The sequence below is a fragment of the Balaenoptera physalus genome (assembly GCF_965194825.1).
Source record: "Balaenoptera physalus genome assembly, chromosome: 2".
NCBI lineage: Eukaryota > Metazoa > Chordata > Mammalia > Artiodactyla > Balaenopteridae > Balaenoptera > Balaenoptera physalus.
This window is the reverse complement of record NC_138883.1, coordinates 31,588,539-31,615,733: the sequence shown is the minus strand read 5'-3', so window position 1 is coordinate 31,615,733 and position 27,195 is coordinate 31,588,539. Positions and strand designations below refer to the sequence as shown.

The 27,195-nt window shown below is 49.6% G+C and overlaps 1 protein-coding gene across 3 annotated transcripts in view; it reads right to left on the bottom strand.

Moving 5' to 3' along the window:
• Positions 1–5,013: 5,013 nt before the first annotated feature.
• MAP3K9 (mitogen-activated protein kinase kinase kinase 9) overlaps positions 5,014–27,195 on the bottom strand; it is an 82,100-nt gene continuing 59,918 nt past the window's right edge. Inside the window, exons 6-12 of one of the 3 annotated variants that reach the window (XM_082451565.1) lie at positions 24,281–24,521; positions 22,099–22,221; positions 20,679–20,832; positions 17,964–18,032; positions 16,411–16,523; positions 14,384–15,190; positions 5,014–13,254 (exon numbers count right to left, since the gene is read on the bottom strand). In XM_082451565.1, the coding sequence (XP_082307691.1) occupies positions 12,770–13,254; positions 14,384–15,190; positions 16,411–16,523; positions 17,964–18,032; positions 20,679–20,832; positions 22,099–22,221; positions 24,281–24,521 (1,992 nt within the window). In that variant the 3' untranslated portion in view covers positions 5,014–12,769. The remainder of the gene's footprint in view (positions 13,255–14,383; positions 15,191–16,410; positions 16,524–17,963; positions 18,033–20,678; positions 20,833–22,098; positions 22,222–24,280; positions 24,522–27,195) is intronic. The other 2 variants (XM_082451567.1, XM_082451566.1) reach the window with 2 other exon arrangements.

Genomic DNA, 27,195 nt, shown 5'->3' with positions numbered 1-27,195 from the left:
TGATTTTTTTTCTTTTCAGGTTGGGTAAAGCACAGAACAAGATGGGAGTCAGTATTTCCTTAATGACCCCTGCCCCTCACTAGCCATGGCCCTCAAGACTGGACTGTCTTTACCTGCAGGAGCCCTGATGCCAAAAGCTCAGCCTCTCTGTACACTTGTGCCAAACTGAACCTAAGAGACAGAGTTTTGGGTGAAGTAGAAAAGGATAGCTTTCCTGCTTTGCCAGGCAAAGGGGAACACAGCATGCTCCTACCTCGAAAAACTGTGTCCCTACCCAGGAGGATTTGATGAGAGTTTTTATAGCAATAGTTCAAGGGTGGGGCTGCTGACAAGATGAGGGTGTGTGCAGGGCCTCAGGTGGTCGTTCTCCTAATCTTGATGAGCTTCTCTCTCCCATTAATCTGGCCTCAGGCGGTTTCTTGGCTGCTCCTCCCTTGATTAGCAAATGTTCAAATGTGCTCTTTGGAACTCAGGAAAGGTCATGGAGGCTGGAGTCTTGCCTACAAGAAACAGGGGACAAAAAAGCCTCCATGCCTGGGAGCCCCACAGGGCCCCACTCGGATTCACTCCCATTGTAAACTTCTTCAGCGCGTCCTGGCACATTTGGTCTCACCAGGGAGACTATGAACTTCTAGGGGCAGAATCCAGCCTCTCTTTCTCTCCTCCTCTGGCCCAATTCTCCATTGCCTCTCCCCCTCCCCAACCCAAATGTGACCACTTAATTTGTCAGCCACTTAAGTTACAGTCAGCTTCGACACCTGGGTAGATAGCAGAGAGTCTGCTTGAAACAGGAGGGAAGGGGGCAGGGTACAACTTTTCAAAGAATGACATAGCCATAGGACATGACAAAAACTGGTTAGAACCAACTAAGTCCAAGATGGCGGAAGATTTGACTTCCAGTAGACCTTGAGCCCTCATTATACACTCACGGTAACACATCAGCATATGCTAAATGACACACCCACAGGCACCATGACAGCTCCGAGGCCAACCATAAAAGGCCAAAAAGTGGGCAGTGGCCCAATTCCTGGAAATCTCCACCCCTTCTCCAAAATAGTTGGAGTAACCCTCCCACTTGTTAGCCTATGAAATTACCCAGCCCATAAAAACTAACCACCCCATATTTCAGGGCCACTCGCCTTCTGAGATGGCCCACTGTCTGTGGAATGTGTTTCTCCCTTGACCGCTCTCACTTTCTGAGATGACCCCATACCTTGAGGCTGCTCTCGCCTTTTGAGACGGACCGCATTCTGTCTATGGAATGTGTGTCTCTCTAAATAAATCCACTTCTTACCTACCACTTTTTATCTCACTGAATTCTTTCTGCGATGAGACATAAAGAACCTGAGCTTCACTGAGTCCTGAGAGCAGGTGTGTGATCTCAGATGACTACGGGTTCAAGTCCCAATCTGGGTTTCAACTGGGTTCAAGTCCCGGCACGTGGGTTCAAGTCCCATCTGAGTTGTGCAGTTTCATGCTCATGAAGAAGAGAATGCTCTTCAAGCAGGAGGCCTCTGTTCCTGGAAGATCAAGTCTTACAGGAAACAGAAAGGGGTACCGTCTTATGTGTGGGGAAGGGCTGGGGGCAGGGAAAGTGTGGTAGGAGTTTGGGAAGGTAGGTTAGGAGCAGATCGTGAAGGCCGTGCTAAAGAATGTGGATCTTCTACAGACGTTGGGGTGTAACATGATCAGACCTGTATTCCGTGAGCATATTCGCTAGGGCTGATCTTCTGTCCCAACCCTCCCCCTTTTCCTCTTATCACAGGGAAGTCTCCAGCGCCTGCCATTGAGACTGCACAAGAGGCCCTCCTGATTGGGTGGATGCCGTGTGACCAGCCTCCGAGAGGAGGGGCAGAGCAGACGCCCACCCTTCACCACCGCCACCCAATGCCCCTATGCCAGAACATGTTCTCCAACTCAAGCTGGTTAGACTAGATCGGGTGGGGACCAGAGGGCTGAGAGGATTAGTACATCCCAGCCTTGAATGAAGCACATTCCATAGTCAAGTAAACAGGGTGTGGTGTACCTTGGTCCAGCCCAGCTCCTTTCATGGAGGGGTGTGTCCATGTGTCACAAACCTAAGAGCGCATTCCAGGACCTGACATTCCTAACCAGCTATGCCCTCTAGGAGACCTGCATGTACCTTCTCTCTTAGAACTTTCTCTGTTCATGTATTCTCACCAGCTTCTGCTTGCATTGTGCAGGTGGCTCACCTCTCTCAGTAGGGAGGAAGAGATGAGGAAGGGGGTGAGGAAGAGATTCCATTAGGACCAGGAAGCTGGTACTGGCCCTGGCCCCAATTCTACTTTTCAAGAGCAGGGCTTCTGTAGTTACCTTGCTGTATTACTTGGGGCAGGGGGGCAGCCTCAAAGCAAGTGGCCTCTGGAACATCTGCAGAGAAACCTGAGATCATGAAGAAGTACCCTCAAACTACTGTATTCACCATTGTTTTGCTGACTGTAAAAGTAACATATATTCATTGAAAAAAAAAAAAGGTCTTAAAAGTTCTGAAAGTAAAGAACCTTTTTAGATTAACCATGATACCTCTTCATAAAGATATCAGTAACTGACTATGTTTCCATCTTTTTCTTATGCCTACCAAGTGGATATTTTTTTAAAAAGATAGAAAGGAAAGGAAATATATTTTCTGTATATAATTGGGATCAAGTTATTTTTGAAGTTTTTGGTATCCTGCCTTTTAACTTTTGAACACTTCCTTATTTCCTTAACTATTCTTGAACAATCTAATTTTAATGGCTATGTAACCTCACATATGGTTGAATAATAAAATCAGAGATAGGAATCGAGGGTGAGGTATCGCCTGGGGCCACTTTCACACAAGGAAGAGACAGGCGTGTGCTGCTTGCTATGAGAGAAAGCCATCTCAAGCCTTTGTGCCTTTGTGCTCCTCCTACCCTTAAGATTCAACTCAGGTGTCGCCGCCTCCCTGAGGTCTGTGAAGCCCCAGCTCAGGCTAACGCCAATCCATGGTGTTCCTGTAGCACCATCATAGCACTGACCACATTAAACAGATTTCTGTACATTTCAATCTCTTCCAGCAGACCATAAGGTCTTGGAGAACTGGGCTGTATTTGAACTAGCTGTAAATCTCCAGTGTCCAGCTGGCACCTGGCACATAGAAGATATTCAATAAACGCCTTGCAGAGAGGCAAAGTTTAAGCAATCCCATTGCCAGGCATTTAGACTGTTTATAATTTGTAATTAAAAACATGCTCTCATTGGGACTTCCCTGGTGGCGCAGTGGTTAAGAATCCGCCTGCCAATGCAGGGGACACAGGTTCGATCCCTGGTCCGGGAAGATCCCACATGCCGCGGAGCAACTAAGCCCGTGCGCCACAACTACTGAGCCTGCGCTCTAGAGCCCGCGAGCCACCAACTACTGAGCCCACGTGCCACAACTACTGAAGCCTGTGTGCCTAGAGACCGTGCTCTGCAACGAGAGAAGCCACTGCCATGAGAAGCCCCCGCACTGCAACGAAGAGTAGCCCCCGCTCACCGCAACTAGAGAAAGCCCAGCAACGAAGACCCAATGCAGCCAAAAATAAATAAATAATTAAATAAAGTTAAAAAAAAAAAACATGCTCTCATGTTCTCAGATTCCATGTTGACCGAGGAAGAGGGTAGAAGTAGATCCCCCCCCACCCCAAATCTTGTTTGGGTCATTTGTAGTCACTAGAACCCTCCTGTAAATAATGTTGAGATGACTTGTAAACAAGTCTTTGTGTGCATCTGACTCATTCTTTGATATGAGTTCAGAGGCTGGAATCAGACAAATCTCAGCTTCACTGTCTGAGAGTTCTGTGGCCTTGGGCCTGTTACTTGACTCCAGTCTTCATTTTTCTCAGTATAAAATGGAGAGAATAATGGGATCTACTCCTAGGATGTTGAGATGTTGTAAATGAGATAATGCAGGTCAAGTCTTAGCGCAAGGCTTGGCGCGTTGTAGCTAGCTGTTATTACTAAATGAAATTTCCGGGCCCATGTTATAGAATTAATGCCACATGGTCAAAGTGCTTTGCAGAAACATGGAGCAATTTATATACATACTCTTCTCATGGTATCTTCTCAAGCAAGGAGTTGGGTCAATTTTTCATCTTTGCCCAATCAGCCTGACAAAGGTTATGTGGCCCTGGTCAAACCTACTTTGAAGTTCAGCACAAGGTCATCTTTCTCCTCACAGTCTTAGTATCCAGCACCTACCACAGTCACCGTCCGTGGGTAGCAGAGGAAGGGGCTGAGAGGGATGGAGTGAGTGAAGGTCACAGTATTAAAGCATGAACGGGTCAATATAGAAATTCAGAAGCCACTTTTCCACATGCAGCTGAATAATGAAACAGTGGACTAAAGTGCCAAAGAATGCCCCCAAACAAGATTCTTCTGTCTGTTTTAACCCTCATCCCCACCCAATGCACATCACGGAAAGTGAGAGCACAAAGGCTGCTTTGTGATCAGCCTGCTCCAGAAGAGACCCAGAGAGATTAAGTGGTTTGCCCAAGGTCACAGAGCTGGCAAGTGCCATTAAGAGTATCAAGACCACAAGGAACCCGTGACTCACAGCTGGCAAACCTTGTCCACAAGTGTACAAGTCCATTGGTGTCTGTCCTCTTAGCCACATTCACAGCTTCACCAGGAATGTCAGGGTGGACAGTGGTAGAGGGTGAGAGACGGCACATACTTGCCAGGAGCTCTGAAAGCCAAAATTCACAACCTGGGCGAAAGGCAGGTATGCGAAGAAACTGAACTCCCCGGGCAGGCACTGGTCAGTGCTACGCTTCAGAAAGGCCCCTGTGGTCCAGCTGGGGGCGCTAGGACCTTCAGGGAGGTTCCTCAGCCACCTCCTCTTTCCTGCACCGTATCTGCCCCTCTCTCCAGTTATTTTACCCCTACATATGGAAATTCTCGAGAAACAGCCAGTTACTTGGACATCTTGTATAATTACAAGGAAAAGAGGGGAAAAGGACAAGTTTACAAAGCACCACAGCAAACCAGAAGTCATTATTGTAATAGTTTTATTCAAGTCTGTGTGTGCTCTGGTGGTGAGACCAGGCTGAGATCAGCATCACACTGTAATACAAGAGGTTTAGCCATTGAACCAAGCCTGCTTGGCATCCCTAGTTAACAATTTACAGTACCTTGAAAAAAAAAAAAAAAAAAAGCCAAAGAAAAGAACCTGATAAGTTTCCTTCAGGACTTTTCTATTTTTAAATATTGTTGACAAATTACAATAACTTAAATCCCAAAGCAAAATGGGAATTCAAGGACACGGGGTCATCACACATGGACAAGACACTGGAGCAGAGAAGGCTTAAGATGAAAACTAGGAGCTACATCCTGAGGAACAAAACTAACGTGTATGTGAACTTCCACTTTACCTAGACTTGAAGGCTCTATGGGGGAGGAAAATCCCAAAGAAAGGTTTTCTGTGAATTAAATAAAACCCATCTCCAGCTCCTCTCCTTAACCCTCTAGAAGATATAGATACAGTCTCAGACTAGATCTCCGTGTGTGTGAACATGCGTGTGTGAGATTGTGAGTGTGTGAGCATGTGTGTATGTGTGTGTGTGTGTATCGTGGGTAGTTAGAGGAGAAAGTTGACAAGTTCATCCCCTCCCTTCTTTGCTACAACTGGGTATCAAGAGCATGTGGCTCAATACAATGAAAAGACAAAAGCCTGATTTCAAGTTCCCAAGAGGAGCTACAGTAAGGCTTCCAAACTCCAGAGGCCGGGAGGGATGTGGGTTGAAGCTGTGCTAAAGGGCAGTAATGGGGCAACTGTGGGCTGGAAACAGAGGCGAGAGGCCCATAGGCCTTCAGTGGTCCTGGGAGAAGAGCTACAGGATGGACATGTTCAACCCCCGCCCCCGTGGAACAGGTCCCTGAACAATCGTGGAGAGGAAATGATGGAGGAGGAAGCAGCAGGAGCAGAGAGGAGGTCGGCTGAGCTCCAGGGAGATTGCAAGTCCTGCAGGGTGTCTCCAGTCACAAAGGGAGGTGATGGGTTAGCCACAGGACAACTCCTCCCTGGACAAAGAGCCACCTCAGAGCCTCAGGGGACCTAAGCCAGGCTGATTTTATCCCAGACCTTCTAAACAGTGCCCTAAAATGTGCTCGGAGGAAAAGAAGAGATGGCTTTGGAGCCAAACAGGTCAGCAACAGTGCTTCCTAGCCATGTGACCTTGGGCATGCTACACAGCCATCTGAGCCTCAGTTTCCACATCCTTAGATGGAGGTAACATCCCCCACCCCACCCTCCCAGGATTATTGTGAGTCCAAAAAAAAAAAAAAAAAGAAAGAAAGAATATAAACCTTTAGGACAGCACCTCTCACCTAGAAGAAATATAATGGTTTCATACAATTTATTGTTAGTCCCCATACCCAGGCCAGGATAAACCCATGCCTCATTCTGACAGTGACGAAGAAAAGAGCCATAGCCAGCATGGCTTCTGGAACTGGAGGGAAAGATAAATGATGAGAGTAAAATAAAGATGACAGAGAATAATAATAGTATGGAAAAGGATCCCAAGGGAGGTGATATGACTGCTGAAGGTCATTGTAGGCCAGGCACAGTGCTAGGCAGGCAAAGGAGTAAAAACACCTCTGTCTAACTTCTGTCCTTTCTGGAACTGGGAGAGAGAATGATTTATTCACTTCTCTGCAAGTTCAAAGATGTCCCAAAGAGGTTTCAAATGAGACTCTGAAGAATCCTCTCCACTATAATCCCTTCCCTTTCCCTTAAAACACATACACACCTCTAAGTGGCCTCAGGGTTTCAGAGAGGCTGAAAGGAAGCTGGGGGACATCCAGGAAAAGTCATCTCAGTCACAGGTCCAAGGATGAAAGCTGCCCTAGGTGTTTCACTGCTGTTAAGTCAACACATTCCTATTCAAACGCAAACACTTCCAGAGAGCTACCACCCACTCAGGACTGAAGGGAAGGGCAAGCAGGAAAGACCTAACCCTACCTCACGGTTCTGCCTGAGCTTGTTCAGGGGAGGAACAGGTAGGGCTGAGACTAGGATAAGGTGAGGCACTCGCCTTGGATACAGAATTTAAGGGGTCACCAAAAACAAAACAAAACAAAACTCAGTTATCCAGATGAATCATATTTCAGTGCAATACTTTTAAAAATTAAAGTTAATGAAAAGTTCATGACGAACACAATATCTACATTTTAAATAAAGTCGGGATCTGTCAAAGCAAGTACCTGGGTGTGAAGGATTTCAGGAACGTGGGCAACATATTACGGTCTTGGACTACAGGGAGTGTAGAGCAAGACCACCATATCCATGGGGCCATCACTCACCAGGACCCCTCTTGATAAATCAATCTGACCTCTGGGTTCAGATTTCCTGAATGTCTCCCTCACACATCCCAATAGGAAAGGCCTATCTCTGAACCTCTGAAATTGTACTCTGGTGTCTGTCCTGAGATACCTATCTAGCTGCCAGGTTCACGCCTGCCAATCAGGCTAGTAAAACTAGGTTGTGGGTGTTTGCAGGGAGGGTGGGTCAGACCAGTCAGGAAGGAGATTGGGTCAGGTAAAAGGCAAGTCTGTTTCCAAGAGAAACAAAGAGAGGAGTAGAAAAGCTCATGCCTCTGCTAACCAGCTGAGCCCCGAGGCTCTTCTCTATTTCTAGCTGTGGTCATGAGCGAAAGACCCAAAGGAAGGCCATGGGCAGGGGATGCAGGGAACCACACAGCCAGTAAGAATCAGGAAGAACCAGTCCTACTGCCTCCAGATCAAGGAGCAGCCCAACCTTTGGAAGAACAAATCAGGGCTCCCTGAAAAGGAGAAGGGACAGGGTGAGGCCTGTCGATAGTGTATCAGGACAAATGGAAAATAGTCTAAGTGAATGAGAGGCTCACCTGGCCCATAGAGCCAACCAGAAGCCCAGGGCTGGGTCAGGCTAATTAGACACCTAAGCCCCGTTAATTAGCCTTAATCAGCTAGGACTCCAGTTTCTGCCTCCTGCCCTTCCAAAGCCAGTGCCTGGGGTGGCGGGCACCCAGGAGGCAAGGCCAGGGCAAAGTCAGGGACTGAGGGCTCCCTGGAAGTACCACTGAGTTTCCCCTTCTGATGTGGATTTTTATTCATTTGAATTCCTGATCTAAGAAAACAATGATCTGTCTGAACAAAGAGAGACATTTGGGAATGTGTTCCTCACAACAGCTGGAGCTTCAAAAGAAGTCATCTCAGGCCTGAAGCCAAGGAGAAGAGGCAGGTGGTCTAGTCGGTCAAACCACATGAAATTGCCAATATTTGACTGTTTTTGACTTCCAACCACACACGCGCGCGCACACGTACACGCACACACACACACACACACACTGTTCTCCACAAAAGGAAGCAACCCAGCAAGGGGAGGCTTACCAGTGCTAGACCAGGGGCCCCAGGACCACAGATTTTCAAGCTAGAAAGGCTTTGCGCTTCATCGTCCTCAGTTCACAGCTGGGCTCAGAGGTCCAGAGCTGCGAGAGATGTTTGCGCCATCACACAACTTGCAGGCGGGTAGCTCCGATCACCGGATTCCTGCCGCTCCTGCCGCCACGTTCACTTACAAGGCACTGTGAGCTGCTCTCCCCCTGACCCCGGTCTACAGTCTCTGGCAGAGTCCTCAGGAAAAGCCTGCCACTACAGAAGTGGCAGCACCTGCTCCTTCCCCGAAATTCTTCAAGAGACAATAGTGTTTCTGACCTGCCTGACCCACACCTGAGTCAAAGGCACAGGCTAAATGAAACACATGCAGAAAAGGTCAAGGTTCTGCATTCACAGAGGGGCCTGCCACACGGACATTTCAACTGTGCAGCGTACCATTCAGAGCCACCCAGCCTTCAGTACCCGCTTGCTCTGTGCTTTGTGAAAAGCGAGCTGGAAGAATTAGGAATGCTCAGGAGGCGGCTCTTTCCCTGTGGGGGAGGGAGCAGGGAAGGAGCCTCCAAAGGGGGGCTGTGGAGCAAGAGTGTTGATACCACTTCAGGCCTAGATGTCCTTGGGGTGTCTCATGGTGTCCCTGAGCAACTGTGGTCTGGGGGAAAAGGGGCCTTGTGGGGAAGCCCACACCATGACCCATGTCCCAAGGGCCAGCAGACCCTTTCCCAAGGATTCCTTCCGGAACCGGCCTGATTCCGGCCTCTAAACACATCAGACTTTGGGAATGACTCCAAGAAACAAGAGACCCCGAATCATCATTCAGATGCTGCCTCCAGCTCCCCGTCTCCCATCGCCTCCCCTGTAAGACACTAATGGTAGGACCATCAGCCTGACAAATTAGGTGGGGGAATTAGGAGGGATGCTTGTAAACACCAGGGGCTACGTAATGCAGCAGAAGATCATGTGCCTGACCACGGTCCCCATTAGTCATGCTAAGCCAACTCCAAATCATTCCTCTTCCAGAAGCCAGAGGAAGTAGGCAAGTCCCCTAGAGGCAAAGGCGGTAAGAGCTGCACTGTCAACTTCAGCAGTTCGTCCTATTCGCTGGCAGGGAGCCACAGGTTTCACGGACCTGCTCTGATACACACTCTCTTGCCCTTGTGAGGGAAGCAGGTGATGGTTGCTTTTACAGGAAGGAAATTTGAGAGGGACTAAGAGACAAGCCCAAGGTCAGACAGCAAAAGCAGAACGGAGGACAGAGCCAATCTGTTCAGGTCTCAGAGTCTGGTGCCCGACTCAGCAATCAGTCCAAGCAGCTTTTTAACTTCTCTTCATTTCAGTCTTCATCTTTAAGCATTTCCCCTTCTCTACCAGTAAGTATAACAAATGTAGAAGGCAAATAATGTAATTTTGTAAAGGTCAGGAGGAAAGGTTAGCACAATTCTGAGTCATCCAAATGCAAGGTACCACCATCATCATCATCTTCACTACCAGACCTCCGGATACTAAAAGATGCGAAGATAAGAGCATCTGTCAAAGCCTCTTAGACATGACATGAAAATAACTGGGACATCTACTCAGCCCCTGGCAGTGGCCTGGATCCCCAAGGACAGAGGACAGTCCTGTGCAAAATCAGTGGAAGGAACTGAAGGAGCCAAGGAGAAGGGGCGGAGAGCAGTATCTGTTTCCCATCACCATCTTCCACGTAGCAGCACCTGCCAAGAGGGGTGGGAAAGTGTCTGAGGAAAGGGAAAGGGGGTCAGCTACTGCTGCTGCAGGGGTTTGATCCCCCGCTCCCAGGCCTGCCCCTGCCCATGACCATGGAGACAAGGGAAGCTGAGTGGACAGAAAGCAACCCAAACCTGTTACTATATAGGATCCTTATCCCACCTGAGCCTTGCCCCACAGAGAGAGAGAGTGTGGCAGGCAGGGGGCCCGAGGAGACCTGGTTTGGAGGAGCTGAGAGATGGTAAGTCCTCCATCTTCGTGGAAGCCCACAGAAGCATCTTCAGAATAACCCCGCTTCTGCCTCTTGCGGGTATAATCCTTCCCTTAGCAGACACCCAGCCTTCCCTTGTCTTCCCCTGGATGGATGAGGAAGAACCGGGTTCAACCTCTTACTCAGCGGCAGTGAGCCATCAGTCTACTCCACACCAGTTACACTACACTTCTAAGACAGACAGCTGCAATCCAACAAAATGACAAAAAGCAGAAAATGAGCAAAGGAAGACCCCCTGCCTCCTTCCACAGAGCACTGTCCAGAGCCAGCGTGGTCAGGACTACACTGTATGCTTCACCCACCAGGGGGCCATTTAGTGGGGCTAAGGGTTTAGAGATGTGTTAGTGGCTTAGGGCCTGGGGCCCTGGAGAGTCCTGGGAAAGGGCACAGAACAGGCCATCTGTGTCCCTCTCCCCATCAGGAATGAAGGGGAGTCACGTGGTTGGCTGGAACTGCTGACGGGATTCACGCTTCTCCCCTCCTAGCCGAGGAGCAGGGCATGGGGGCAAAAATAATCTCTTACGTACTGTCTTCGCTGAACAAAGAGACGGAGAGAGATGAGATGCAATAACAGAACGCTGGACAACAAAACCAACAGTGCCTCCCCGCCCAAGACTACATGGGGCCCTTGAACCAAAGTGTCTGCCAGTGGGCTCGTAAAACAACGAACAACTTGAAAGCCAAGGTCTCCCCTTTTGTCATCCCCAGGGCAGGACTTCTATCGTAGTTACAGAGCAAGCAATGACCAAATCCATCACTCGTGCCCAGATGGCTGCTCTCCTGTCCTGGCATCCAGGCAGCAAACGCAAGGAACCTGCAGGTGGCCCTCCAACACCTGCAGAGAAATAGTCCAGGATAAAAGACAGTGGAGTGATGTGTAGAGTCTTGAGGGGGGAGGAGCATGACCTAAGGACGCTACTCCTGTCAAGCTGTTATTCCCACGCAAAGACAACCGTTCACACTTGCTGCAGGAGCCTGAGGGTAAGAGGAGCAGTGGAGACACACGTGAGGAAGCTCCAGAAGAAGCTCAACGTTCAAGTTAAGGAAACAAATTCCAGAAACGTCGGGGTTGGCCTCTGTTGTCCTTCCTACCCAGCACATGGTCCAGAGCCCAGCAGGAGGGGCTATCTGTGCACAGAGACAAGAGGCCTTGGTTGGTCTCCAGTGCTCGGGACTTGAAGGTTCCTGTATATCAGGGGCTCACTGAGCACCTTACAGACATCATCGCTCACCACATCCATTCACGCAGGGAACTAAAAAGCGCTCCGTTTTACTTCAAGGGCATCACAGAGTAATGATGGATGAGAAGGAATCCCCCCAGTTCCAACTCCCAGGGTCCAGGACCCACCCCCATATGCTATTCTGGTGCAGCGCAGAGATATCTCCCCACCAAACACACAACCTGAAGTCCACTAATTCCAGGGACCGGAAGAAAGATCAAGGGAAGAGAAGAACCCATACAGATCAGATGACCAAACGGACAAACACAAGAACTTTGTCTCTGGTTTCAGAACTGTCACCAGTGAGTCTCCCTGGAAACTATTCCTGGGCTGAGAGTATGTTTGTATCAGAACCTGGTCTGACCACATTTGGACCCCAGGTAGGAGATGGGTGCCATCAACAGGTGCTGGTTTCTGCCCTTGAGTGTTTACAAAAGGAATGAGGACAGACAGACTCCGTTACCCTCTTTACTGCAACTCAACTGTATTTCCTAACTCCCTCCCCCCCCCGGGGCTCACAGAGGCAGGTCCCTACCACTGGGAGGCTCAAATGAATAAGTGGGGCGCCTGGAAGTGCAGTTAGGTGGTGCTAGCTCCATCAATTCCTGTGCCCGACACTGGGGTACTTTGCCTTCAGTCCTCCGGCCGGCACCGAAGGGCTCAGGACACAGAAAAGCTCACATCTCACACCAAACGAGATTCTGATTCATGAGTGTCAGGGAAGAATGTGGAAGAGGAGCAAAATCAATCACAGAACATCCAGTACTGGTGTTTGGAAAGGCTGAACTCAGGGCTAACAGGGAGCCCCGGAGGGCACACCCAGGGGGCTGAGGAGAGGGAGGAGCTGACAGATTCGGCTGAGGGACTCTGCGGGGTCACCTTGAAGGCAAGGAAGACTGTGGAGGGTGGAGGACATGCACGCACCCCTCCCTGCCCTCCACAGCCACGGCCCCTCCAGTGGACCTGGGGAGAAGGGCCCTGCAGGGCAAGAAGCCCTCTCAAGGGGCCCTGCTTCCATCCCTTCCATCTTCAAAGTGCATTATCAGTGCAAGAAGTAGGGCGGGAGCTCAGGGGGTCCAATTCTGAGACAGGGCTGTGCCAGCCAGCTCCCCCCCATCTCCTCCTGCTTCCCCCTTGCCCGCCCCCAACCCTTTTCGTGCTAAGACCAGAACTCTTGCTGGATCTCGTAAGGGGCAGGCCTGTGTGTGTTCAGCGCGGCTCTGCACAGCGGCACGGTGCCGTCCTGACTCTGGCCCTCTGCGTCCAGGTCCAGAAGCGTCCGCTCGGCGGGTGGCAGCGGCCCCGCCTGGAAGGGGAGAAGGGCTGGCAGCCCAGGCCGCTCCTCCACGGTACTGCTGCTGCTTGCCAAGCAGGAGTCCAGGTTGCTGGGCGTCTCCGTGCTGGAACTGTTGGCTGGGGAGGCGCTACGGGCGTGGCTGGGAGACACGAACCACCAAGGGTCCAGTCGCTGCCGGTTGGCAGAAGGACGCGGCCGAGGCAGAAACTCCAGGGTCTTGGGTCTCTCCAAGGCAGAGTCCTGCTGTGTGTTCCAGCGCCTTGGGGTCGGGGGAAAGACCACATTGGGGTCAGGGAGACGGGGGAATTCACCTGGGTCTCGGCTGGGGCTGGGGGTTTTCAACATTCCTGGTCAAAGAGACAAAGGGAGAGGCGTTCGATAATGGCACCACACTTCTGGGCCACACACGCTGCTTCCTCCCCACCTCGCCACATCCCCATCCACTTGGGATAACGTGAATCAAGAGCGCCTACTATTTTTCATGCAGTGTGTTGGCAGGCACTGGGGATATAACAGCGAACTACAAGGCCACGGTCCCTGTATCTGATAATAATGGGACACACGGGGCTCGTATCTGCAATGAAACAACTTGAGGAAATGTCTGTTCATTAGCAGTTCATTACGTGTGACAAGAACAAAGCTAGGTGTCAGAAATCTAAAGACAAGTAATCTAGGGGTCTCTTTTCCCAAAGAGGCCACCTATCTGATTGTAACAAAAAAATCTAAGCAGGGGCAGGGCAAGCTGAATGGTCAAGTACTATTGTCGTTCACACTCAAATCTCACTGAAAGGGTATTGCCATGTTCTCTTCTCCTACGGGATTCAAGGTGGTTTCTTGACCTCAGGTCAGACTGAGGTCTTCTAGGGCGCAAGGGACAGGGTGGGGAAGGCCCAGGGTGACAGTGCACGTCAGGGCGTGTGGGACGTCAGACGGAGAAGGCGAGCGTGTGCACCGGCACAGCAGTTCACCTGGACACATCTCCGCGTCTGAGCGACGGGATGAGTGACTGAGGGGTGAGTGATGGAGGGCGTGATGCCCGGGTGGAAGCTTGCCTTCTGCGAGTGTCTGGACTCACGCTGTAACGAGAGGCAAGAGCCCAGCTGCGCGGCAGAAAATACCCTCCTGCGTGCAGGGCAGGATTCCTCTCGGTAACTGCAGCCTCCTCTTCGGGGAACAAACAGAGCTGGACTCCCGCCCTTGTCCTGAAAGCACCGCGCCACACACTCCCACACCCAGGGCCTGAGCATCCCACCGGAGTCCTGATGGGGTTCTTCCCAGAACCCGCCTGTCTGCTCTCCCTCCTCAGGGGAGACCCCCTGAGGCACAGGATGGAGAGAAGTCGGCCACCTCCCGTGGCCCAGAGCAGCCTGTCTTGACTGGCTGAGCCAGAGGAGAAACGGAGCTGACCCCGATACCTCCACTCCTGGGGGAAGCACGAAGGCGGGCAAGAGGAAGGAGGGGGCGGGCAGGCCTCACCTGCTCCAGGGCTGGGGCTCAGCCCGTTGCTGGAGGGGCTCCTGCTGGCTCGAGGGGCCGCCGGCTTGAGGGCCCCATCGGAAGGAGTCCGCCGGTGGGCGCTGGGCTCAGCGCGGGGGGCCGTGAGGGTGACATGGGTGGGGGTCAGGGACTGCCTCGGGTCTCGCTTGAAGCGCTCCACTCGGACATTGACCAGGGGATTGCGGGTGCAGGGGCTCAGGGGCGGGGCCTCCCCGGGGCTGACGGGCATCTCGTACACCACGATCTCATCACTGTCAGAACGCAGCAGGGAGCGGGTGGAGTTGCACTCGGAGATGGAGGAGAGAGAGAGCAGCGTGAGGGAGGCAGAGGGGTCTCCTAGCAACAGCACGGGCTCCTCCTTCTTGAAGAGCTTCCGGGATGGGGGGCTGGTGCTCCGACGGGGACGGCTGGCTCTCTGGAAAAGGCCCTCGCGCCTCTTCTTCTCCTCCCGGGCTGGCGGCTCGGGTTCCTCCGGGGGGAGCAGCTGGCACTTGCCAGCTTCCAGCAGGTCACACCCGAGGCCCGTGGCCGCCAGGACGGCCCCACAGCCGAGCAGAGCCACCTCGCAGCGGCGGTGGTGGGGGCCGCCCCGCTTGAGGCTGTTGGTTGGCGTCAGCTGAGGGGTACTGGTGGCCGAGTTGACTGGGGTGGGCTCCTCGTGGACGCCGTCGCCGGGGGGGCCGTCCCCCTCCTCTCCACGAGGGAATGGGATGCAGAGGTAGGACTGGTTGGGTGACGGCTGTGGACGACTCTCCCCACTCCGTGGACCTTCGCTGTCCTCGTCCTCTGCGAAGATGAGAGGAGTGGAGGGGAAACAGAAAATGGGAACGAAGCGGCAAGAGTAAATACCTGGTCCTTCTCCCCAACCCCAGGCCCCTGGCTTAGTGCCAGGGATGCAGACGTTGAACAGTCTGAGGTGCAGGACAAAGAACCAACAGGACTTCATGCCTCCACACTCAACTGTGACCAACGTGGGGAAATCACTCTCTACTCCAAAGCCTGTTTTCCTATGTGCAGAAAAGATGATCTGCTAATTTGCTCCTTCTGTCGTAGGGACCCTCAACACAAGAAGTGCGGTATGAGTTTCCTAGAACAGAGAGATCCCTAATTATTTTACAACTTGAAACTGGAAGGGACCTTGGATTTCTAGGATAATGGCCTACAGACTTGTCTTAAGACTAGTGTCCTGCAGGACGTCCCTGGTGGCCCAGTGGTTACGACTCTGCGCTCCCAAGGCAGGGGACCCAGGTTCGATCCCTGGTCAGGGAACTAGATCCCACATACATGCTGCAACTAAGAGTTTGCATGCCCCAACTAAGGAGCCCACGAGCCACAACTAAGGAGCCCACCGGCCACAACTAAGGAGCCGGCAAGCCACAACTAAGGAGCACACCTGCCGCAACTAAGAGCTGGTGCAACCAAAATTAAAAAAAAAAAAAAAAAAAGACTAGTCTCCTGCAAAGGATTAGAACCCCCTGTATGGGTGAAGGCCCATCTACTCTATGGACTGACTTATTATGATCTTGGAATTCTAGAGAGAAGAGTACTTTCTGAGAGAGCCTGGAGAAGGCCTTACCCATTCAGTAATCACAGGGCAACACTGGAAAAGCTTCCTTGGAGGAACACTGTGGTGTCTTCTATCACCATCTCCCATTCTGTGGACTCCCCACATTAAAATACCCAGAAATAGACCCAGGAGAGGAAACTGCCTGATTCCAGGCCTTCTCCTTCTTCACTGCCCTAAGGAGGCTATAACTGGCCCCTTGGGATAGGAGGCCAAAGGCAGGTTCCATGGCAGCAGTAGTGATTTGAGAAGACTCGATGGAATGGGAGTAGAGCAAACTGAGAAGGAACAAGCGGGGGGCGGGGGGTGGGGGGACCAGGAGTTGAGGAAAAGAGGAAACACCCCCATGAAGCAGTACTAGGGGTCCTTACAGAGTCCGAGAAGCTTGGCCAAGAATTCCCTGAGGGAAAAGGGGGAGAGTCAAGACAAAGGCAGTACTTACCCATCTCCATAAGGCTGGTGAACCCTGGCAGGGCTGGACTATTCCTCGGCCCCTTCCCCAGGTTGGGGGCACTGGACGACCACTGTTTGTATCCATCTACCAGGGACTTGAGGCTGAATGAGAGGAAGTGAGGAAACTGTGAGAACTGGTTACTTCCTTTACCCTCAGCTCCCTGGGCCTATGGAAATGCCTCTCCCGGTCTGCTTGATTACAGCAAAGCCCAAGAGCCTCGGGGTATAGGCAACAAGCCTTATTGAGCCCACCCGCTTCATTAGCAAAAGTGCACATGCTCTAGGGAATGAAAAGCAGACATAACCCACCCCTCACATGCTGCTACGGAGCTGTGGGAAGACCTGCTGGGCAGGCTGGCAAGAGGACAGCAAGAACAAGGACCGCCCGGCGCTGGCCAGGGTCTTGCCGAAGCCCAACTTAAGGGAGAGGCAGTCACTCCGCAGGCGCTGACTACAACACACTGGTGACGTTAGAAAAACTGCAGTGCTGAGATTTGCAACGCAAGGCAAGCACCGGGCAATGAGCTAGCAGAGATGGGCCAGGCCAGGCCACTCCACTCACACCCTTTCTCGATTTCTCCTTCCAAGCTTACGGCATGCTTAGGCAACTTTCAAAGCCATCCATGTTTCAAAAACAAAAATCAACCAACAAAGCTGCACCAACCCAGTGCACTTTGGGACAGACCTATGTGGGCAGTACATAATGCTGGACTCGAACCCTCGGTTTGTCTGGGAACGGAGAGGAAAATGACGGGAGCTTGCTTTCAAAACCCTGTAATCAGCTCACAGTGGCAAGCCAGTAACTCCAAGGTCACTGACTGGGTACCCCGCCAACTCTCTTACAGGACAGGGGCATCAGAGGCCCAGAAGCACTGGTCTTTCCCCTAAAGGACAGTAAAGAAGGAGGACTGAGGAGTCTGTGGGCTATGACTGCCCTGGAGATACCAGTATATAACCAGGGGTGGCTCTCCTTTTAGGGCTAGAGAGAGCCATTCAACTAAAGCCCACTCTTCCCAGCCCATCTTGAGGGAGGGAGAAGGACCAACTTCTTCCCTGACTGCAGACCTCTGTTTCAAGTGCAATCAGAAATACCACTGAATTAAAGTACCTCCCAGCGACCAGTGGTTTCAACCAAAATACACAGCCAGAGAGAAGCGTACTGCCCAACCCACAGCCTGAGACTTCTCACTGGAAGCCTCATAACATCACCTCCAGCTCTGGGTCCAAGGAATCCAGATCAGCAGAGTCAAAGCCAGTGCTGACGACCAAAGGATAAACAGCCATGGACTGTCTCCCTAAAACTAAGGATGTTGGGAGAATCCCAACAACAGGAGTGGTCAGGGGAGCAAGGAAACGTCAAGTCAGACCAACACAGGAATTTTCCCAAGGTGCACGATGGTACCGCTTCCAAAAAAAAAAAAAAAAGTCAGCATGGCCCTGGCAATAATGAGGCTTGATTCTGCGGGGTGCGCTGTGAGGACAAGGAAACAGAGGGAGGGTTATTACCAGTACATGTGATGACAGGGTGAAGATTAGACTCACCCCAAGTGGAAATGTGGAGATTCTGATGGGGTACTTAAACCATTAGCTTTCTCACGTCTCTGAGGGGATCTTCAATGAATAAAGACAATCAGTAGCAGGCAACAGTGGGTACATGCAGCTCAGCCTCTCCCACATGAGAACCCTCAAGGCTGGGCTCCAGCCACGTCGCCAGCTGCCCTCCCCTTGTCCGGTCAGCAAAGCCCCACACCATGAAGGAATCTTTTTTTTTTTTTAAACTTTGGGTTTGTTTGTTTGTTTATTTTTATTTATTTATTTATTTATTTATGGCTGTGTTGGGTCTTCGTTTCTGTGCGAGGGCTTTCTCTAGTTGCGGCGGCAAGTGGGGGCCACTCTTCATTGCGGTGCGCGGGCCTCTCACTATCGCGGCCTCTCTTGTTGCAGAGCACAGGCTCCAGACGCGCAGGCTCAGTAGTTGTGGCTCACGGGCCCAGTTGCTCCACGGCATGTGGGATCCTCCCAGACCAGGGCTCGAACCCGTGTCCCCTGCATTGGCAGGCAGATTCTCAACCACTGCGCCACCAGGGAAGCCCATGAAGGAATCTTAACAAGATGACCATGCCGGAACTACCACAGGCCCAGGACCTCCCAATCTGTGGGACAAACATCGCTGAGCAGCCACAGCTTAATTATGGGGGGCTTGTGAATCCATACATCTCCGCTGTCTACAGACAGCGCATATGTTTCCTACAGATATGTACTATTTTTTTAAAGGATGGAGATGCAAATTCACTTAACATTACTGAATTCAATACAGCTTTTTATCATTACATATTTTCTTCAATCAACAGGGACTAACATTAGAAATAGTATCATATAGAGGCTCTCAAAATTTTCTCACATGGAAGAGGTCTTTTCTTGAGACTGGATGGATTTTCCTTATTTCATCAATAGGAACTGAGAATCATGAAAAATGAAGTCACATATTTTGAACTGCTTCAAAAGTTTTGAGGGCAAATCTATGTAAGTTAATGTAATGTAAGAAAATTCCAAAGTTAATGTTTTGTGTAATGTGAAATGCAGTTAATTTACTAGCAAGACAAAAAATACCTTTAAATGAAGCAGAACCAGAGAAACTATTGGGATCCAGAGCCAACCTGGTAAAGCCTATCTGGAAACACACTAATGTCAGAAATGCCAAGGGACTCAGGGTGACGGAGCTCCTCAGGCCCAGCTCAACCCTACTTCTAGCCAAGGCTCAAAGGACAAACTGAGGAGTGCTTCTACCTACAGAACTTAGTATAGCAGAGCAACCTGCAATCCCCAGAGGACTCAATCACTGAATTTTTTTTTTTTTTTTTTCACTGAATTCTTATACAGCTTAGGCAGTCTGCCCTACATCTCTAAACACTCTGTTCCAAGGTAGCTAGTGATTTCCAAAGCCTGGCTTCAAAGAGTCCATCCTTCATGAACCAACCTGTTATTTTCACCTTCAGCACAGATCTGACATGGGGAAGTAGATTTTGGACATGAAATCTTAGTATTCAGAGAAATACCAAGGCTAGTTACAGGTTCAGGGCACCTCTAAGTCAAACAGTCAACCTTAGAAGCTCTTTGAAAAGCCACTACAAAGGATGAAGGGGGCTACTGCTAATCCTCCCACTTGGAAAAGTCAAGAAATATGGTTCTCGATTCTAACACAAGAATAAGAAGTATATCCCATGACATGCATTCTTCGAGTATGAAGGAGAATTGCATGAGAAGCGCGGACGAATCATGAGAGCAAGTATTTACATATGCTTCCTACGAGCCAGCCCATCTTCTAGGGACTTCCCAAATATGAGCTTATTCATGATCACCTCCATGAGACGGGTGTGGAGAGAATCCCCATTTGATAGATGAGAAAACATAAGGTCCCACAGCTGGGCATGGAGGAGCCGGGATTCACACCCCGGCAGCCTGGGTTCAGCATCCATGGTCTTCACTACTACACTACAAGCAACTGGTCTGTGAAGGACTAGGACCCCTGGGTCACAAGCCCACAGTGAGAACACAAGCACATCCAAGGCACCAGGGCGTGCCATGTGCTTTGCCTAGAGGGGGCACTCATACACGTCGGCGTGGCTAGGGGGTGGGGTCATCAGGAAGTGCTAGTGGCCCTGGAGTCACCTCCAACTGCACCTGCAGGGCTGGGTTATTCTGCCTGCCCCTGCTTCAGGATGAGCCTCCATTCAAGAGGCGTGTCACCTCTGTCCTTCCTTCTCTTTCTCCTGGGCAGACGTTTTAAGGGGAAGAGCCAGGTGTAAACAGAACACTCAGGCTGCACTCCTCACACGTAGTGAACGCTTGGACTACTTGCTACTCTGAACAGGAGGCCTCCGGGGCTGGGCAAACTGTAACTCATGGGCTAAATCCTGCCCTTCACTTGTTTTTGTACAGTTTTACTGGAACACAGCCGTGCTCGTTCATTTACATATTGTCCATGGTCTGTGGCTGCTTCTGTACTACCCCAGTGGGGCTGAGTAGTTACTACAGAGACCACGTGGCCCACAAAGCCTAAAATACTTACTATCCGGCCCTTTATGGAAAAAGTATGCCAACTCCTGTCCTAGGAGGTTCCAGGGAACAAGGAGATTGGAAAACCTTATTGTAAAGATCAAGAAGCTTGTCATTTCTCTGAACGCAGCGAAACACGCAACAGAGAAAAAGGTACTCCACATCGTATTTTTAAAGGATTTCCCATCATCTGGCTCTTACCCTTCGTCTCCTGAGGCAAACTCCCTCTGACCAAGTGTACCTGGCCCCCACGTCCGTCCCTTCTTCTTGGGGGCCCTCTTCTCCTCCTCTTCCCCCTCCTCCTTGGGGACGACACAGCTCCGGCCCCAGGTTTTGCTGCTTTCGCCTGGTGTCACTGTGGATAACAAAGGTCGAATGGGAGCTGGAAAACAGAGAGGTTCCCCCAAACCAGCCTCTCCCCGACCGGACACACACACTCACATAATGGGAGCTGCGGGGGATAGTCAGACCTTGTCAAAAACTCTGTGCCCGAGTGGAGCCTGCCAGGCAAGTAAAGGAGTTCCCAGCCACCACTCACTCAGTGCTTTCAAAGCACCAAACGTGAGAAAACCTCCTAGATTCTCCCGAGTCCAGCATAAAGTGGGCACTCAGGTCGGCCAGTCACCAGAGCTCCAAGCAGACCTGACTTAGGAACATGTTTTGTTGCCGGGGACTGGCTTGGGGGGCGAGGGGGGCGGTGAGGAAGTAGGTGAGAGATAAGGGGTAAGGAAGATGTAGAAGTGAAGACATTTTGGTAAGAAAGTGCTGGAAAGGAAGAAAGTGAGGAATTCAACACTGTGGAGAAGGAAGTCAGGGGTAGGAGAGGGGGAAGGAACGGGCCTGGAGAAATATAACAGATAGGAGAGGAGGTGCCTTCTTCTGACCCTGATACCTTAGAGCAAGGGTTGAAAGCCAAATGCTTCAGAGACTGGCCTTACATCATAAATGAATGGAGTGATCCAATTACCAGAAAACAGGGAGTTGAGGGGACTGAGGCAAAATACAGAGCATACGAAAAAAAGAATCCACTGATTTGATTTGATTTTTCAAGGAAAGCCAGAAATCCAGGTCTTGGGGGGTTTTTTGACGAAATCTCTCTATCTTTAAATTAGGGCATACACACACTTTACATATATGCATATATGTGTGTTTGTATAAGTTCTTTTTAATAAACACTGTCATAAAATAAAATTGGTTCAGATTTGGCCTATCATAAAGTAGCTGGGAAGTTTACCTTGGAACCTACACTTTGACAAAGCCCTTTCCTGGGAAGCCTGGAAAAGAAAAACCACGATGCCCCAAATATGGCAGCAAGTGCACAAGGTCCCCAGGCCAGGGTACCTTCATTGCATCCCAAATTGCTTTGTAATTCACTAAAGAGCCCGCTGATACCCACAAGCCCCTTTGCTGGTATCTGACTAAGAGTGAAAGGGTCAAGGTCATGGAGAGAGGAGGTGGGGGGTAAGGGTCTGCGTACACATGTGCATGTATATACATATTGTGGAGGAGAAGTGGCAGAGTTATGGACGGAGCCAGCCTGGACCAGTCGGTGGCTGGACAGAGCAGGGGACAGGTGCCCCTGGTGTGTTCTGGCCCCAGCTAATTTGGGAAACAGCCTCACACTGGATGGCTCGCAGGCGAGGAATGATGGTGGGGCTTGCAGGAGGACTAGAGCGGCTGTTGATGAGACTCTTCCTTTTATCCATGGTGGGTGAGGCCTGTACCGTGAACTTGTGCTGGAAATCTGCTTGGGGAAAGACAAACAGATGCGTGTGCATTAGAATTTTCCCATTATCAAATTCCTATGAGCTACAAGGATATATACTGTAACACAGGGAATACAGCCAATATTTTATAATAACTATAAATGGAGTATAACCTTTAAAAACTGTGAGTCACTATGTTGTACACCTGAAACTTGTGTAATATTGTACATCAACTATACCTCAGTTAAAAAAAAAATTCCTATGAGAGAACTGACACTTCCTGGCAGGCTTGAGGGACAGGCCCTATTTCCTGAGAAGCTCCTTTTCACCTGGGAAATGTTCTCTTTCACAATCATTTCTTTTTCCCATAGGGATGTGGCAAGATGGACGTATGAAGAGAAGGAAACTTCATTACCCAAGTGAACTTCATTATATGGTTTTCATAAAGCCGTCTATATAATGTACATATGTCTATATAATGTATATAGGTGTAGCAAGTACATGCTTAGAATAGTTTTTAAAAACATCATGAGAGGGCTTCCCTGGTGGTGCAGTGGTTGAGAATCTGCCTGCCAATGCAGGGGACACGGGTTCGAGCCCTGGTCTGGGAAGATCCCACATGCCGCGGAGCAACTAGGCCCGTGAGCCACAACTACTGAGCCTGCGCGTCTGGAGCCTGTGCTCCGCAACAAGAGAGGCCACGATAGTGAGAGGCCCGCGCACCACGATGAAGAGTGGCCCCCACTTGCCGCAACTAGAGAAAGCCTTCGCACAGAAACGAAGACCCAACACAGCCAAAAATAAAATAAATTAATTAATTAAAAAAAAAATATCATGAGACCCTGTCGATTATTCTAGGAAATCTAACTTAAAATTCTCCATCTCATATAGTCTATCCGTACACGCCTCCTTTTCTCAGGGACCAAAGCAGGGAGACTGATGCTCTCGCTAAGTGCGGGGTAACAGGACTAACCCACAGAACCTGGGGAAGTGAGGGAGGTGCGGTTAATGGTCCAAATTCTGATGTATTCCAAAGGCATTTACAGCACACATGAGGAATGTAAAATGCACATTCTCTGAGTTTCTGAGCTTCATTCTCCCCATCTATCAAAAGGCTATAAAAAAGATCTGCATGTTTGCACCTAGGTCTCCCCTCTAGACTGTGATCTCCCTGTAGGTGAGCTCCATGGCTTTTCTATCTGCTTCCTTAGCACCCAGCAAGATGCTGGCACGTGCCAGATGCTCCAGAGGTGCTTAAAGACTCTGTGTTGCCTGAAAGGAAAAAAATGTGCAACGACACATTCACTGAATTTCACTAGATGGATTCTCTTGTCTGTACCTAAGCCACCTTCCCAGTGCTTAAAATCATCCACTACTACTCCTATTATGCCATTTTCCCTTGGTTCCTTATACTTCTAATAAGCTTGCTTCCTGGGGCCTTACAGACTCAGAATACAATGAACTTTTTAATTTACATAACACACACTTGAGTACTCACCTCCCTCCGTGGGTACGTTACGCCCCGCAGAGATTCTAATTCATAGTTTCATATTTCTTTGCATTTTCCCAAGGCTGTACCTACTGCAAATGTACCTTTGTTCAGCTAATGTGTTTCTGAAAGGTTATGTGTAAATCAAATTCTTAAACGTTCATCCTAATCTCAACTGCACAGAGAGAGCTAATTATTTACAGAAACCCTGAGATGAGTTATTTTGCAGACTCACACGCACATACACACGTACCCTGGGATTTTTCTCCCCCAGGGACACATTCCTTCTCCAGGGTTGACTAAAGTGAGATGTGCCTGTGTGCAGGGCGTGCTTCCAGCAGCCCGGACTGAGCCCACCTGTCAGGCCTGTCACATTCATGGCCTTCCCCTCATATTCTGAGTGTAGTCACACCACAAAATCCCCCTGGAAGGCGGAAGCTGTCCAGCAGGCCAGGCTTTCCACGGAATAGAACGGACCTTCTTAAACCAGCTCCGTGATGAGCCCTGGGGGTCTCACGTTTCTGAGCTCAGTCCCCGGTTCCCACAGACCCCCTGCCACACCAGCCTCTCGGTCCACTCCCACTTCCCCCAGGTCCCCGGCCACCGACCGGAAGGGAGGCTGATGCGGTTTCCGTCCTTGAGCTTCAGTCGGTTCTTCCTGAACTTGCCCTTGCGTTTCTTGACCCGCGGCTTCTCCTGGCACAGCTGGTGTATGATGACGTTGAGCTCCCGCTCCAGGATGTCGATCTCCCGCTCGGCCAGCTCCTGCTCCCGGCGCCGCAGGAGCTCCTCCTGGTTCTTCTGCTGGAGTGCGGCCCGCGTCAGCTCCTCCTCCCAGGTGTGCAGCTCCTGCCAGGCAGGTAGAACCATGGGGCGGGAGGGGGGGAGGGGGCGGTGTGGGGGGCAGGTGGTCCATGCAGAGGGCGCTCGCCCCTGGGGGGCCAGTGCTCACGGCAACCTGGACAGCTGTCCTCCAACGCCCCACGCTTCAGTCCCCGGCGGAGATGGGGGCTCAAGAGCTGGCTGGAAAATGAACACCCGACCACCGCAAATGGAGGAAAGGCAGGGTCAGAGGAGCCATCCTGAGGATACAGCTAGAGTAGCCACAGGCCAAGCCCTGGAGACGGGGGCTGATGGTTCCCTGTGCCCCTTGACTGACTGATCAAAATTACCTGTGACCAGGAAAAACGATGGCGTTTGGGTAGAAAATATAATCATATTCTCAAATTTTACAGATCTGGTTCTATTTTGATTTTTTTTTTCTGTTACATAAAGGAAAGTTTCTTAAAACCAGAGCCAGCTTAATGTGATCTAGCTTAAAATGTGTGTGCTGTAAATGAATCACCCTCCAGGCATCGCCTAACATTCAAATGAAAATAAATATATTTCCAGGGTGGCTGTTCAAAAGGTTCGTGACGCGCGTCATCTAAATCTTTGTTCACTTGGTGAGTGAATCCACTGAGCGTGTGGTTTAAACTTGCATCTTATCTTAAAGGACAACCATTTGCTCTGGAAGGATGGGGACAGCACAGCAAAGAGAAGAGAGAACATTTCCTGAAGTCTTTGCCAGGCACTTTCTCTAGAAGGTGGGCAGAACCTCTTCCCTCCCTCCCCTTTTTCCTCCTGCATGAATTTACAGATGAACTCACCATGGAATTCCTAGAAAGAGGTGAGGGCTTACGGCATCAGGAAATAGGAGAGAGCCCAGGAAAGAGAACAAAGCATGCGTATACAATTTAAACATGTGGACTCTAAACTTAACACTGGTTACCACAGGCCTAGGATTGAAGTGGGGTGGAGGCGGAGGACTAAAACTTAGGAAGCTTTCTTGTCAACAACCTGAGAGAACCATGTCTAAAAAGGGAGAAGTTTTTTTCAATAAAGCAGCCAGAGCAACACTTCTGTGGATGAAATTCAAAATTCTCAATGAAATGCTCCCTTATAAGAAGTCATTCTGGACTAGAACAAAATATAGAAATGGAACCCAGGGCTAGAAAAAAGTATGTGAACACATATCGGGGAAGCAGAGCGGCAGGCAGAGAGCAGAAGAGAAAACAGAAACAAAATGGGAATAAAATATTCTGATGAAAGGAGTTTTCCATTCAACTTGCCTTCTATTCTCAAGAGTATATGAAAATGACCATAAAAATGATAGAAAGGAGAAAAATGAGAAGAGGATGAGCACCTTGAAAGTTGTCTGGTACGTGGTAGGTCCTCAGTAGTTGCTGATTAACTGTTGAGTCGATGAATGAATGAGAGAAAGAAGGAGGAGGAGAGAGAAGACAATTTTATAAATGCAGTCCTTCTTTATGGGAACATGGATTCATCACAGTGCCTGAGAAATGAGCTTGAACTTTTGAACTTCTCCTTCTTTGATGAAATAAGCCCCAAACAGATTAATTGTTGTGCGCCCTCCACATCCTTGGCTTCCCGGTCCCACTGCTTTGTTTTCACCATCAGAACAAAAACACATAGAAGATTCAGAAAAATTATTCCTGGTTGGTTATTTTGCTGCTAAATGGGAAAGCTGAAAATTAGTTCGAGCTAATCTCAGCCTTCCTAAGTCCTCTCTCCTGCATGCTCTTGCCTAAGGGATGGCTTGGGTTTAAGCTCCTTCCTTTAAGGGAACTTGAACCCCAGCCCAGAGACCAATCCATCCTCACATACACAGAAGCAGTAGTAGGTTGAGCCAACCTGAAGAGTGAATCACATGGGAAAACAGGACATTTATGGAGTACTCAACTATGGCACCATATACCTGGAAACCCTCCAGCATGGTAAATCCCCTTCTTGCGAAACACCTATTTGGGTATCAACTCCATAGTATGCAAATCACATCTTCCACATAAAATGATTTAAGAGGAATCTCTCCAGAGAGAAAGCTCATTACCCATTTCACCCTCACTTGCCCAACTCCAAGCCTTATAATGGAGAGGTATCACAGCATTGGTGTTAAAAGCAAGGACTCTGGAACAAAGTGGCTGATTTGTGGCCTTGAGCAAGTTAAAATGGGCATCACATGTTATATGGAGTTACTAGCACCAATATCACAGGACTGTATTACATAAGGCAATTATTACCTTATTATGCAAGATTATGTAAGAATTCATATAAATTACTCATAACAGAGCATAGCAAATAGCACATGCTCTACAAATGTTAGCTATTATGAGAATTGGTTTGACTTTTTCTAGTAACTACTTCCTGACAAAATCCAACTTTCATTTTTCTTATTCTCTGGTACCCTTATAATTTCATCAATCAAAAGAAATAACCACGGAACTATATTCAATATCCTGTGATAAACCATACTGGAAAAGAATATGAAAAAGAATGTATATATATATATATATATATATATATATATATATATATATATATAAAATATAACTGAGTCATTTTGCTGTATAGGAGTAATTAACACAACATTGTAATTCAACTATACTTCAATAAAAAATAAATTAAAAAAAAAGAAAAAGAAATAACCAGGAGTCAGTGATTCAGCAATCTCAAAAAAGGCCAG